The sequence below is a fragment of the Schistocerca serialis genome, chromosome 3, assembly GCF_023864345.2.
Source record: "Schistocerca serialis cubense isolate TAMUIC-IGC-003099 chromosome 3, iqSchSeri2.2, whole genome shotgun sequence".
Classification (NCBI taxonomy): Eukaryota; Metazoa; Arthropoda; class Insecta; order Orthoptera; family Acrididae; genus Schistocerca; species Schistocerca serialis.
In genome coordinates, this window is record NC_064640.1 from 450,079,172 (window position 1) to 450,093,873 (window position 14,702).

Genomic DNA, 14,702 nt, shown 5'->3' on the forward strand with positions numbered 1-14,702 from the left:
AATTCATGCAATTAAAGACAGAATTCAGACTTTGAAAGTAACAAAAAACGGTTTTGCCCAGTTCTTTAACTTTTTAAAAATATGTAAATTGCTACATACAACAGAATTAACTGGCCAAATGATTGTAAAATTTGGCCAACTACTCTACTGAAATTTTGAGAAGATATGTAAAAGTTCTGAACTGTGCAATAAAAGAATGTATAATTAATCAAGAATATCGAAAACGTCAGTGCTCTGCAATAATGTTCCTTTTACTGAAAATGTGTTGGTCTATGCAGTGTGGTAACAGTTCCTAACAGCAAAATTTTTTAATGTTCCATGTGACATAACAGCAATAAGACTGAAATACAATGATTTATTGATAACTGTCTCTCTTTGATTTTGTTATCAGATTGTTCAATTTAGAAAATATTTTTCCTTCCAGAACTGTCAGAAAAATATATTCTCCTTGTTGAAAATTTTCTACAGGAAAGGAGTGTATCATAAAAATAATTCTCCTTTGCCTCTGCTCATACTGCAATTGAAAATCTAGTAGAAAGAAGAGGGATCGGCTTTATTGTTCACAATGTCTGCAGCTAGACAGAAAATCCTTTTTATTCATGCTAACATACACTGGTGAGCCAAAACATTATGATCACCTCCTTAATAACTTGTTTTTCCAGCTTTGGACTGAAATACATCACTGGTTCTGCATTTCAGTTTGTTGGTATGTTTATGCAGATATGTGCCACTAGATGTCAACACACAGATCATGTAATTCACCTAAATAGAAGGCCACTGATTTGTGTACATATTGATGGCTTCCGACACTGACCAAGATGGGTTCCATAGGATTTATATCAGGCAAATTTGGTAACCGAGACATCAACATGAGTTGACTATAATGCTTGTCAAACTACTGTAGCACGTTTCTGGCTCCAAGACATGGACAATTATACTGCTGAAAAATGACATCACCATCAGGGAAGACATCAAGCACAAAGGAAAGCAGGTGGTTGCATCTGCCAGTATGTCTTTGATTACTATTACAAGTCCCATACAAGTGCAGGATAATGTCTCCCATAGCATAGTACTGCTCCCACCAGCATGCATCCATGGCACACCGTGTGTTTTGTGCTGCCATTCAACTCAATGACAGGGTTTGTGGAGATGATTATCGACCTAGTGTAGCAAAAATGTGATTCACCTTAAGAACCGACATGTTTCCATTAATAGACAGTCAAATCCTGATGGCCTTGTGCTCACTTCAATCATAATTGATGAAGTCGTTGAGTCAACATGTGAACACACAGGGGTGGTCTGCTGCAGTGCTCGATGGTCGTCAGTGTACAATGAACGGTGTGCTCCAAAACACTTGTGCATGCACCTGCAGTGTGCTCTTTCAGCAGAGATGACACAGATCACCATATGTCCTACTTTACAGAGCAGACAAGTCTCTGAACTGCACTTTCTGTGAAGAATGAACATTTCACCAGCTTCAACATTTTTGATATAATCATTTACAGGCTCTGCATAATAATAATCTGCCCTTTGTCAAAGTCACCTATCTCAATGGATTTCCCCATTTGCAGCTCATATCTTCGCCAGGATGTACCCCATCCATGTCTGTTCCCCTTACATATTTTTGTTACCACATCACATGCCTGCAATGCCACCAAGTGTCATCCAACATTGTGGTGGGCAGTGATCATAATGTTCTAGCTTATCAGTGTATATGCTTGTTCTATCTGTTTTTTGCAAAACTGAATTTTGTGACAGAATTTTAAACAATTGCAAATATTGGGTTTTAGGATTACCACGGATTCATACATCTCACCTCATTTTCCTGTAGTGAAATGAAAAATACAGTTGATATTTGTTTTCAAGTGTATTGTGTTCCTCTTATCAGAATTTGTTTCTGTACATTAATTGTGTATTCAGTTATTTCTGTATCTTTCTATGGTAAGAATCCACTAACAACTCTGTGTGTGTGTGTGGGGGGGGGGGGGGGGGGGGGTGCACGTGCAATCTTCATCATAATTTATTGCATTAACAGGCCTTTAAGGAGCACAGCAGGAAAACAAAATAAATAAACCCACTACAAAAGGAGAAAAACAGCACTCTATAAAAAAGTTATAAAAGAACACATTAAAAATAGTAGAGTAAAAAAGGAGTTCAGTCAGTCACAACAGAGCCGATATCTACTGTACATGGTAGTCCACCTCCAGTTCCTTAAGGACTGTTAATACCTGATCCTTCTATTGCATCCTTGGATGTTTCCTTGACCATTTTCCAGCAGGTTGAGAGTGGAGGACTCAGTATGGAGGGATTTGTCAGCTCAAAGTGGCCAAACCACTGTTACCTCTTGTACCCTAGTATTTGGCCAAAGAGACTGTCACTGATCTTCTTTTGTTCTTCATTCAAATTCAGCTTCTGTCGTATAGTAGATAGATTCATAGATCTTTCAAAGTACCATCCTCTCAATCGCACAGATTGCTTCTTCAGTTTTTGGTGATGTTGCCCCTGTTTCACAACCATCTTAAAAGTACTGGCTGAGCTAGTGTCATGTATAGCTGGATCTTATTCTTCTGTGAGAGCAGTCATGAGTTGAATAATATTTTAATTGTAAGAAGCAGCCTGAATATTGTCTTATGGGCTAATAAATAAACAAATAAAAGATAGAAGAAAATAATGAAATTTTATTTTATGTTCATTTAGACATAGATAAGTAAATAGCAGGGGATCCAGAAAAAATAATTAAATAAAAACATTCCATAAAAAACTTTCCTATGTCAATGAAGCACACATTAATTCTTTTAGACTTGTAGTGTGCTTAACAGTGTAATAATTTAAGATCAAAGCTGGTAAATAGCTTAATGTATCTCTTAATATGCATTAAAATGCAAGGAGACAGGAGATTGCTTCAGACATACATGCTGCAGACTTATATTCAAGGTGAGCTTGGTCTTACCAGCGATAATTACACTCCACTGTTGCTTCAGTCTCATTACAGGAAATTGCAGTTACACCCCATAAAAATTTTGTACTTAGCTGAAATTGTGTTTGTGTAATATCTGCCACTTATAGTTCTCAGTAAAATTTACAATGAATTATAAAATTTTATATTTATGATTACTATTAAAAACAGTCTTGATCACGATTTATTTTATAAGGTGACCGGTTTCGACCACTACTGTGGTCATCTTCAGACCATTGAGTGGAAACCCCTTTCTGTTGTGATTCTCCAACAGAAAGGGGTTTCCACTCAATGGTCTGAAGATGACCACAGTAGTGGTCGAAACCGGTCACCTTATAAAATAAATCGTGATCAAGACTGTTTTTAATAGTAATTATTTACAAGACATTGATCACTGCTGTTCCCATAATGTATTCAAAAGTAATTTATATTTATGCTCGCTAGGTTCTAATTTCCATCAATACTCAAACACTATGAAGTTTGTATGTTTCTGTCCTAAATGGTTTGATCAGTTTAGCTGTTATAATTCTAAATATGTTAGTATTCTTGTTTCTCTCTTTCATCTCTTATCAAATTCTTTGCATTTTTTTAGTTGTCTGTTTGGTTAATCCTCATGAATTCCTAAGTGTGTTTTATAGGGCTGACATTCTATGAATTAAAGGTCCAGGTCATCAACTGGATTTTATCATCATGCTCCTCAAATCACAGCCACATGATTCTGATTTCATGACTGAGACAAATGTCTTGTTAGATAATATTATCAAGTGGGGAAGATATTAGCCATGTCTACAACCACTTGCTCAATGGTCATAATGGTTTGTGACACAGATTTGTTTGTATCCTCAGCTGTAATTATATAAATTTTGTAGTGTATTACTAACAACAAACATCAGCAAGGTATAACCATCCCCATGGTAGAGGGTGTTTATAATTTTGTGGCTCATTAGTGTATATTCCATCCCACTAAATCACATTACACAACAATTCCTTGAAAGAGTGGGAAATGTTTACATCTATACAAATAAGCTTTGCACAAGATTACTGCCTATCTATTAGCACTTATTTCATACCAGAAGGCTGTAATGGTGAGAGGAGATGCAGCTTTACTTTAAACCTTCACAAGTAATATAACATTTTGTTTTTAACTTGTATGCACCTATTTTCCATTTTCTTCTATTTATGATAGATTTTCCCCCTCTCATCTATTCTAGAAGTCTCAAAAATGTTTCCTTCAGTCCATAATACCTATATTTTCTATTTAGTTGACTATTTTCTAGTAATTTTTCTTTTCAGACATTTACCCATTAAAAACCACAGAACTCTAGTATTGAGCTTATCTTCCCTTCTTATTACTATGTATCTGTCACAGTTATAGACAGTAGGTCTGTTGTTGTTGTCTTCAGTCCTGAGACTGGTTTGATGCAGCTCTCCATCCTACTCTATCCTGTGCAAGCTTCTTCATCTCCCAGTACTTACTGCAGCCTACATCCTTCTGAATCTGCTTAGTGTATTCATCTCTTGGTCTCCCTCTACGATTTTTACCCTCCACACTGCCCTCCAATGCTAAATTTGTGATCCCTTGATGCCTCAGAACATGTCCTACCAACCATTCCCTTCTTCTTGTCAAGTTATACCACAAACTACTCTTCTCCCCAATTCTATTCAATACCTCCTCATTAGTTATGTGATCTACCCATCTAATCTTCAGCATTCTTCTGTAGCACCACATTTCAAAAGCTTCTATTCTCTTCTCGACCAAACTATTTATTGTCCATGTTTCACTTACATACATGGCTACACTCCATACAAATACTTTCAGAAACGACTTCCTAACACTTAAATCTATACTCGATGTTAACAAATTTCTCTTCTTCAGAAACGCTTTCCTTGACATAGCCAGTCTACATTTTATATCCTCTCTGCTTTGACCATCATCAGTTATTTTGCTCCCCAAATAGCAAATCTCCTTTACTACTTTAAGAATCTCATTTCCTAATCTAATTCCCTCAGCATCATCCGACTTAATTCCACTACAGTCCATTATCCTTGTTTTGCTTTTATTGATGTTCATCTTATATCCTCCCTTCAAGACACTGTCCATTCCATTCAACTGCTCTTCCAAGTCCTTTGCTGTCTCTGACAGAATTACAATGTCATCGGCGAACCTCAACATTTTTATTTCTTCTCCATGGACTTTAATACCTACTCCGAATTTTTCTTTTGTTTCCTTTACTGCTTGCTCAATATACAGATTGAATAAAATCGGGGACAGGCTACAACCCTGTCTCACTCCCTTCCCAATCGCTGCTTCCCTTTCATGTCCCACAAATTTATATGTGCCATCTGGTTTCTGTACAAATTGTAAATAGCCTTTCGCTCCCTGTATTTTACCACTGCCACCTTTAGAATTTGAAAGAGAGTATTCCATTCAACATTGTCAAAAGCTTTCTCTAAGCCTACAAATGCTAGAAACGTAGGTTTGCCTTTCCTTAATCTATTTTCTAAGATCAGTCGTAGGGTCAGTATTGCCTCACATGTTCCAACATTTCTGCGGAATCCAAACTGATCTTCGCCGAGGTTGGCTTCTATCAGTTTTTCCATTCATCTGTGAAGAATTCGCATTAGTATTTTGCAGCTGTGACTTATTAAACTGATAGTTCAGTAATTTTCACATCTGTCAACACCTGCTTTCTTTGGGATTGGAATTATTATATTCTTCTTGAAGTCTGAGGGAATTTTGCCTGTCTCATACATCTTGCTCACCAGATGGTAGAGTTTTGTCAGGACTGGCTCTCCCAATGCCGTCAGTAGTTCCAATGGAATGTTGTCTACTCCCGGGATCTTGTTTCAACTCACGTCATTCAGTGCTCTGTCAAACTCTTCACACAGTATCGTATCTCCCATTTCATCTTAATCTACATCCTCTTCCATTTCCATAATATTGTACTCAAGTACATTGCCCTTGTATAGACCCTCTATATACTCCTTCCACCTTTCTGCTTTCCCTTCTTTGCTTAGAACTGGGTTTCCATCTGAGCTCTTGATATTCATACAAGTGGCTCTCTTTTCTCCAAAGGTCTCTTTAATTTTCCTGTAGGCAGTATCTATCTTACCCCTAGTGAGATAAGCCTCTACATCCTTACATTTGTCCTCTAGCCATGCCTGCTTAGCCATTTTGCGCTTCCTGTCAATCACATTTTTGAGATGTTTGTATTCCTTTTTGCCTGTTTCATTTACTGCATTTTTATATTTTCTCCTTTCATCAATTAAATTCAATATTTCTTCTGTTACCCAAGGATTTCTACTAGCCCTCGTCTTTTTGCCTGCTTGATCCTCTGCTGCCTTCGCTACCTCATCCCTCAGAGCTACCCATTCTTCTTCTACTGTATTTCTTTCCCCCATTCATGTCAATTGTTCCCTTATGCTCTCCCTGAAACTCTGTACAACCTCTGGTTCTTTCAGTTTATCCAGGTCCCATCTCCTTAAATCCCCACCTTTTTGCAGTTTCTTCAGTTTTAATCTACAGTTCATAACCAATAGATTGTGGTCAGAGTCCACATCTGCCCCTGGAAATGTCTTACAATTTAAAACCTGGTTCCTAAATCTTTGTCTTACCATTATATAATCTATCTGATACCTTCTAGTATCTCCAGGATTCTTCCACATATGCAACCTTCTTTTATGATTCTTGAACCAAGTGTTAGCTATGATTAAGTTATGCTCTGTGCAAAATTCTACCAGATGGCTTCCTCTTTCATTTCTCTCTCCCAATCCATATTCACCCACTATGTTTCCTTCTCTCCCTTTTCCTACTCTCAAATTCCAATCACCATGACTATTAAATTTTCGTCTCCCTTCACTACCTGAATAATACATTTCATCAATCTCTTCATCATCTGCAGAACTAGTTGGCATATAAACTTGTACAGTAGGTCTATACATACATACATATATCAAATACAATGTACAGGCATCAGACAAAGACAACATTAAATCATTTATCTGTAGTACCTAGACTACTGTAATGACAGAGAATGCCTACAATGTCAATATTTATAGGAGTTTGTTCATATAAGATAATGCAGACCTTACATTCCATGGAAAGCATGCTTTTGGTTCTAATTAGCCTGAGTACGTTAGTCCCATTATTGGCTCATAAAACATGTTTGAAAAAATGTCTCAACACTGATTTCATGCGTAACAGTCCACCGGGGAAATATACAGTTACAAAACAGACTGTGTGTCCCTTATAGCCAGCACACTAGTAATTTCTGAAGAAAATTCTTCCATTTGACTGAATCACCAAAATCCTTTATTTTCATAATGTAGGAGTGTGTAGCTAGAAGCCTGAAATTGTTATGTTGTGTCACATCAGAAATAATATTAAAGGTATTGGTGAGCACTAGAGACTTTCCTTCCACTTACACAGAACTTTTTCAGATGTAATCAAAACTAGTTATTTCAAAATACTGCAGTGCTATTGCATTCTAGAACTCACTCATTGGCACACTAACTAATCATCTCCTCATAGATATCATAGCTATCATAATATAATGAAGTAACATAATATTTCGATAAAATCAGGTAAATATTCTCTAATTCTGAAAAATATGTTTACATATATTACTACTTTTTTTAATCAGAGCCTGAATATTTGCTCTCTGTTATTAAACTTTAATGTAGATACAGTAAGTTTCATATGAAAGTTGGATTTTGATGTACAACTTTTCCTTCTGGTTCATGCTTCTTTTCAGAGACAATACAAAATATGAGATACTCGTAGTTTGCAAAATTTTGATAATGTATAGGATCTCATAATACTTTCATGTTATAAGAATGCTTATTATAGTACTCTAACTACAATTAATAGTTCTGTTGAGACTAAAATAGGAATTCTTGTTTCAAACTCTGTACTTTCTGTCCTCTTACACAGGTGTACTCTGCTGTACATCCATCGGCCCTAGATGCTGCATACTCATCGCTAGACCAGGCACAATTCTATCACCACCATGGGGCAGCACAAGCATTTCATCTCTACCATCCAGCAGCTAATAAGACAGTGACAGCCACAGCAACTGTCTACCCAGAAGCACTGAAGAACTCTGCCAACTGGTATTCCACCACTTCCTAGTACAGCCAACGCAGCCCTTCAGAATATTTGTACTTAATGTCAACACATGTAATATAACATACAGTTCATTTTTCAGTGTAAGATATTACAGAGTGTGTCTAGTGAGCACATTTGGGTGAGAAGAAACTGCAGGCCAAAGTAAACTTTCTGCTCTGTTTTCTGAGACTATAGTGAAAATTCAGTCTGTCCGATTATTTAACAGAGCTTGGAACTGAAGTGATAAGCATTCCAAGTGTACAGGAAGCTTTCTTTTACATATTTCCTTCATATGTAGGTCATACAGTTTGCAGAAGAAATATTTGTAGCTGCAGCTGTGTCACTGCAGCATGGATGAATGCAGATACTTTTACAGACAAAGCTAAAATACAGACTGAGATTGTTCTGCCTTACAGATGATGGAGAGGTATGATTCAGCCCCATTGTATCCAGATGGAGGGCTAAAAAGTCAATGACAAGGAGTATTCTTAGCTCAAGCATAATAATACTCTACAATTTCTTGTGTCTGGTTAAGAACACTATCAAAGATTCACAATTAACTGCTTCACACACTGAAAAAAATTGTGATTGGCACTCAGTTGTATTCTACTAGATTCAGTGTTAATGTTTAAGCAGTTACAGCTTCAACAACAGCAGCATTAGTTACATGAAGAAAGAAGACTCAATTTCTTCAGAACTGTGTTTTAATGTCATCTTGTGCCACATTGCACCGTTGACTCACAATGTATATTTTCTCAGTCGAAGAATTTTGCTATTAATTATATGTAATTGTGTCCAGTTAGGCCTATTCTTTCTTGTAGTTTCCTTGTCTCCATATTTATTAAGTAATACAGCTATTAGCAAGAACTGTTGAATGTTGACATTTTCTGCTATTAAAGTTTCATGTGTTAAATTGTATTAGGATATGTTTTGCATATCTTCTTATGCAGAATAATTGGAACCAACATTTCCAATTTTTCAGTGTAAGTGAACAAATGTTAAAAGTCATTTTTTTGTGCATGGTTGTGTTTATAATTTTTCTGCACTACTGTTCATTCATATATGGAAATAATTCTGAAATGTTATTAGAATGAAAGTAATGAAGTGTGTGTATGATGGTATATAAAAATGTAACATATAAATATGTGTGTTTACGTGTTTCAAATGTGATTGAAGTTAATGTGATGGTTACTGATAAGAGATATAGTTCTGAAATTTTTCAGAATGAGAATTATGTGACAGTGTATTTACGATCAGATTTTTACTGTAAGTAATGGACACTTTTCAATAGGTATTTTTGCCTAGCATTATAACTAAATGATGCATAAACCAAAGTTAGAAGTGCTATTTTGAAGGAGGGCTGCTTCAGTTTTTGTGCCATTGACCTGTGCAATAGTCTGTGGTGATGAAGTTAAAACAGAAACTTCAACTGGTTCATAAAAGCTGTGAAAATCAGAATTGAGAACATTGGCATCATGAGTATACACACATTTCTGCATTTGGTAGCCATCATCTTTAGCTCTAGATTTGAGCTTGTGACAGAAATGAAAATTCTGAGACCATGGCGAATATCAAATTTCATTTATATTGCAAGCCAAAGGGAACTCAGAGCAATAAAAACTTTCAAAGAAACAACTCTACTACTGAGAAAGTTTTTGATACAACTATAGAAAAAAACATAACACTGGCAATTGGCATGTATGATATGTATTAGTTTGGGTTGCATATTGCTGTGAAAACCAGGAGCACAGTCGATGTTCATAAATGTTTTCTGTCCCTCAAGAATAAATTTTGTTCAGATATCGTATGCAAAAATACATAACTCAAAAGTAAGCAATAAGGTTTTTTTTTTTTTGACAAAAAGGTTCTCTGTGCAATCTAAAGTAAATTGTTGTATGTTGAGTACTAACTTTAAAAACTCAAACAGCTCTGTTTCCTGCATTACACATTCTCTGACACTACTTACTGAATTGATTTAAATACACTTATGATTCCACAATTTGTTTTTATGGATTCATACTAATGACCAAGTAAGTCAAGAAAATCAATATCTTTTCTGCAATACATGCAGTCTTGGTAGTTAAGTTTTGCAGTGCTTAGATAGCTGGCAATCCTTTCAGATGCAGTCCCTTATCAAAGTGTTCACTTAATCACACTGGGCCATTTACTTAATATGTCACCATACCATGTATGAAAGACATCAAGTTGAAATAGCAAACTGGACCACAAATTAAAATTAGGTGCCAATGTCTGAAATTACCATAAATCCCCTTCCAATTTCTGTTACACTTAAGAATGAAACTACTTAACACTTTAGTCAACATGTAGCATTTACTGAAGAATAAAAATATTCAAATGTGGTTCACTAATTTTATCACTTACATAAGAACTCAATGTGGAACTATGAAGCAGGCAAATTCAGCAAAATAATTCTTGTCTTCTAACTGACAACAACAGATAGAATCATATATAAACCCTTGCATAGCTCACACAAGTTCCTTTCACATTCACTTTGGTGCATATAAACCATAGTATTTTCATGGCAGTGAGTGTGGGTTGTTTACTTATTTACTTCTGTATGATCTCTAATTTCTTTTTATTTATTTATGCCAGTTTTCTTGCAGAGACACTTTGCTGCTTCAGTGCAAACAAATTTAATTTCCAGAAGTCGAAGAAAACAAATAGCAAATGTGCAAGGCTGCTGAGAGTCTGAAATTTGCTTATTTTCGTGTTATTGTGAACCATTTGTTGTACACAGGCAATTTTATTTTATGCAGTACATTTTTTATTACATAATCACATAATGCTGTTAGCAAACTTGAGGATTAATTCTTTCATACAGCACAAAATTTTATGACAACTTAGCTATGAGATATAGAAGTTAAATAAATTCAGCAGGTGTAAGGCTTTAAAAATTTTTCAAAATACATATTAACAATAATATGTTTTTAAAGAAAATTATTTGTGTATCTCGGAATGCACCATCAAATTTTTGCCTCTCAGATCTTTGCCTCTTCAAAATTTATATTAATTAGTTCACATTAACATTACATAAAAAAAGTTCTCCCAAAAGTTTGTACAAAAAGGTTTATTTGATACATATAAAATTGTGTCACGACTTGCAATTTATTATGTGTGTGGTTAACCAATATAGATGTATGAGTGCTATTTATTTATGAGGCTCAAGCGTTTCTGAGTCTTCAAAAATTCTATGTTGAATATAGAAGGGGATACATTTCACTGTACAAGTAGGCTCAAGTTTCCACATGCAATTTAAAAAAGCTTTGTGTTGCACATTCTTCATTATCAGTGATTCATTGTGAATATAGGAAGTCATCACTGGTTGCACTGTACCATTCTAACGCTAAATGACATGTGCTGTAGTTCACTTTTTAAGGACAATTGAAAACTTATATATAGTAGGGCATAATACAAAATTACAAACTAACATTTTCTTAAAAGCAAAGAAGAGTAGATCGAGCTAGATTCTATTTGCTATATTAAGTATAAGATAAATAAGAGTAAGGTACATGAGAAAACACGGTCAAAAATGTATTAGCTATCTATAAAACAATTTTTCAGAATTCACCATGAAATTTTCACTGAGGGATTTTTTTCTTGTCAATTGACAGAGAAAAATTTTTATCACAGCAAAAATGCAACATACACTACACTTTTATTTTTGCTTATGTATGTTTTATGATGTGAAATACCAATAACATAATTCTCAAATTAAATTGGACATCAAACACAAATTAGGATTATCAAATAACCGTTACAGGGAGAGTTAATTCTCTCTATAATTTTTTCATTCACACATACATTGTTGCAAAACAGAACTACTTATTCCAAAATGTGAAGCTGTGGTAGATAAATATCTTCCCACTCATAAATTTCCCTAAAAACAAACCAGACAGTTTATTTGATGGCTACTGCATACTCCTGATATCATTATCTCTCAAAATATTTCTGTAGCAATTAAAGACTTCACAGCTGCCCTTCTTGATGCATCTCCCAAAGAATTTGTGTACACACAGGGTGTGTCCATCAGCTGCAACATGAAAAATCTTTTCGTTGAATGTAATGTAATTTGTATGTAATCTACATGATGACGGAAACAAAAGGTATTTGTTTCAGTACATGTTGATTCATATATAATTTGTGCTTTCTGAAGCAGACAGATCATGCTGTCCATTATGTGTAATTATCTAATGTGGACAAATGATAGCTGTTAAATATGTATCCTGTTAGTTATGAAACTTGAAGCATTATTCAGGATACACATTCAACTGTTGCATTTAATATTTATATGATTTCTGAATTTTATATGTTATAAAAGTAAATTTTTTAATGTATTGTTAAAGAGTTAAGTTTTTTTCACAGTCATTAAATCAAAATTCCTCCACTACATGACTGAGAATTCTCATTTAAGACATTAGATAGCCTTTATCACCCACTGGCATGATTCATAAATAGAAAATATAAGCTATAAGCCTTATGCAAAATAGATGATGTTTAAAATGTTACAACTCTGTCCTCTGAGAACTATACATTTTCTTCTTAGCTCTGTTACATTTCTGAATTTGAAAAAAAAAATTGATAACTGTTCATACTCAGAAAAACACATATTTTTCAATGAAATCCAATATTTTCCTTTCCTATATGTATATTCCCTGTTTCATGCTACATCTCACATTTTTAGTTGAACAATGTGCAGTAACACTGAGGCACTCACATGAATCAGCTCAATGACAAAAAAGGTTTAAATAATTAAAAGTGATCACTGGTATTAAAATAACATTCCATGTCAGTGGTTAGTTATTGAAAAGGTACCCACTGCACAGAGTATTGCAATTATAATTAGACTGATCATAAATCAGGCTTGTTCATTTCTGCAAAATTCAACAGCTGTTGAACTTCGTATCCACTTTTTATGACAGTTACAATTTTAGTATTTCAGACAGTAATAATTAAGCATTTTAAACATTTGTTAATCTGTTGAATATGACGATTGTTCATAACATTAGGCGTTTCACATAATGTGTTCATTTAAGATAATGTTCTCTTTGTTGGATGAACAATAAAGTACAACTTAAAACTGAATGGAAACATTATGGCCTTTATTACTTTTAGGAAACTGAAGTCAGCATTTCAACATTCAGAGGGATAAAGATATTGTGTCAATATTTAGCAAAAATGTACAAAATGACATGGCATAGTCAAACAGAAACTTCAATACCAAAGCTTAATAATATCTATGTACATGATGTGAAACATAACATGTAATTATTCTTTACAAATCATTTCAATAATTTTAAATAATATCAGAAGACATTTTCAAATTATGCATCACAATTATCTAACATTTGTCATCATTATATTATATCATTCTGTCAATACAGGAATTCAATAAAAACAGTAACAAAAACAGTAGAATTTTGGTTTCTGGGAAATGATGGTCTTTAAAATGTTAATATAAATGTAAATGTAATGAAAAGAGATTAGTTTACATCAAACAATTAATATATTCCAGATGCAAGAAGAGTTGTAGGAGATACTTTTCCACCTTACAAGGACCAGTAATGATCACAACCACTTTTGATTCTTTCCATTGGTGGATGTTACTGCTTATTGACTACACTTTTTTATACTTTCTCCTATATCAATAAATTATGATGTTAGCTTCATTGTTCACACTTCATTTGTATACTTTCAAAAAAGAGGTATTTATAACAACAGAAGAGAAGAAAGGCTTGGGAAAAATTAAATAGTTTGGGAGTTGGTGAAAAATTTGACCAGGGACCCTGAATTAAAACAGACAGACAATGACAGTAGAAGTAAGCTATGAAATATTACGACAATTGCAATTTGAAAATATTAGATGTTAGTAGTGTGATGATGACACAATTTCCAATTTTGCAGTAGTATCAGAATAGACTGTGGCCAAAATATAAACAAAACAGCAGGCAGTGTCACACAATAAATAAAGAGTAAGTTAACAACAGATAACAACTCAGTGGAAAGTAAAAGCAATAATGGAACCAGAAAAAGTAACAAGAAACTAAAAAGCAGAATCAAATATACCTGAAGGAGTGGGATTCACTATTCCAGCATGTGACAGAGGCAGAATGGAAGTGAGAAGCAAGTAGATAACATTATAAATATTATTACAGACTTCAACCAGATATATAGCAAGAATCACACACTTACAATGGAGGAAGTTTCACATCAGCAAAGTTCACAGAGGCTGTTGTAACAAGGAAGAATCCAAACCAACCAGAGCATGTATTGCAATAGGAAATATTACAAGCAGTTGAAGTTCAAACAGAAAAAAAGCTGAAAAATTATGTATAATCTGACAATAATGTTATGGGGAATGGGGTGCAGGGAAAATCTATTTTTGAGCTCATAGGAGAGTAATGGGTAGGATACACCTAATTTCAGGTCATTGGCTAGTAAGATCATAATCCTGGCATAGAAATTATTTATTACATTCCAGGCTGGGACAGTTTTCTATGATTAGGTAAAAACTACTACACTGTTTTGAAAATGAATCAACAGCTAAGTCCTGTGACTTGTTAAGGTGGCACACTTAAACTTTTTGGTAATGGAAAGAAGTAAGGACAATGATAAGGAAAG

General features: G+C 34.5%; 1 protein-coding gene across 1 annotated transcript in view; it reads left to right on the forward strand.

The window, feature by feature from the left end:
* The window catches only part of LOC126470915 (protein trachealess-like), a 324,995-nt gene extending 311,567 nt beyond the window's left edge, over positions 1-13,428 (forward strand). The window contains exon 14 of the mRNA XM_050098945.1: positions 7,890-13,428. Coding sequence (XP_049954902.1) covers positions 7,890-8,087 — 198 coding nt within the window. The 3' untranslated portion in view covers positions 8,088-13,428. The remainder of the gene's footprint in view (positions 1-7,889) is intronic.
* The last annotated feature ends 1,274 nt before the right edge of the window (positions 13,429-14,702 follow it).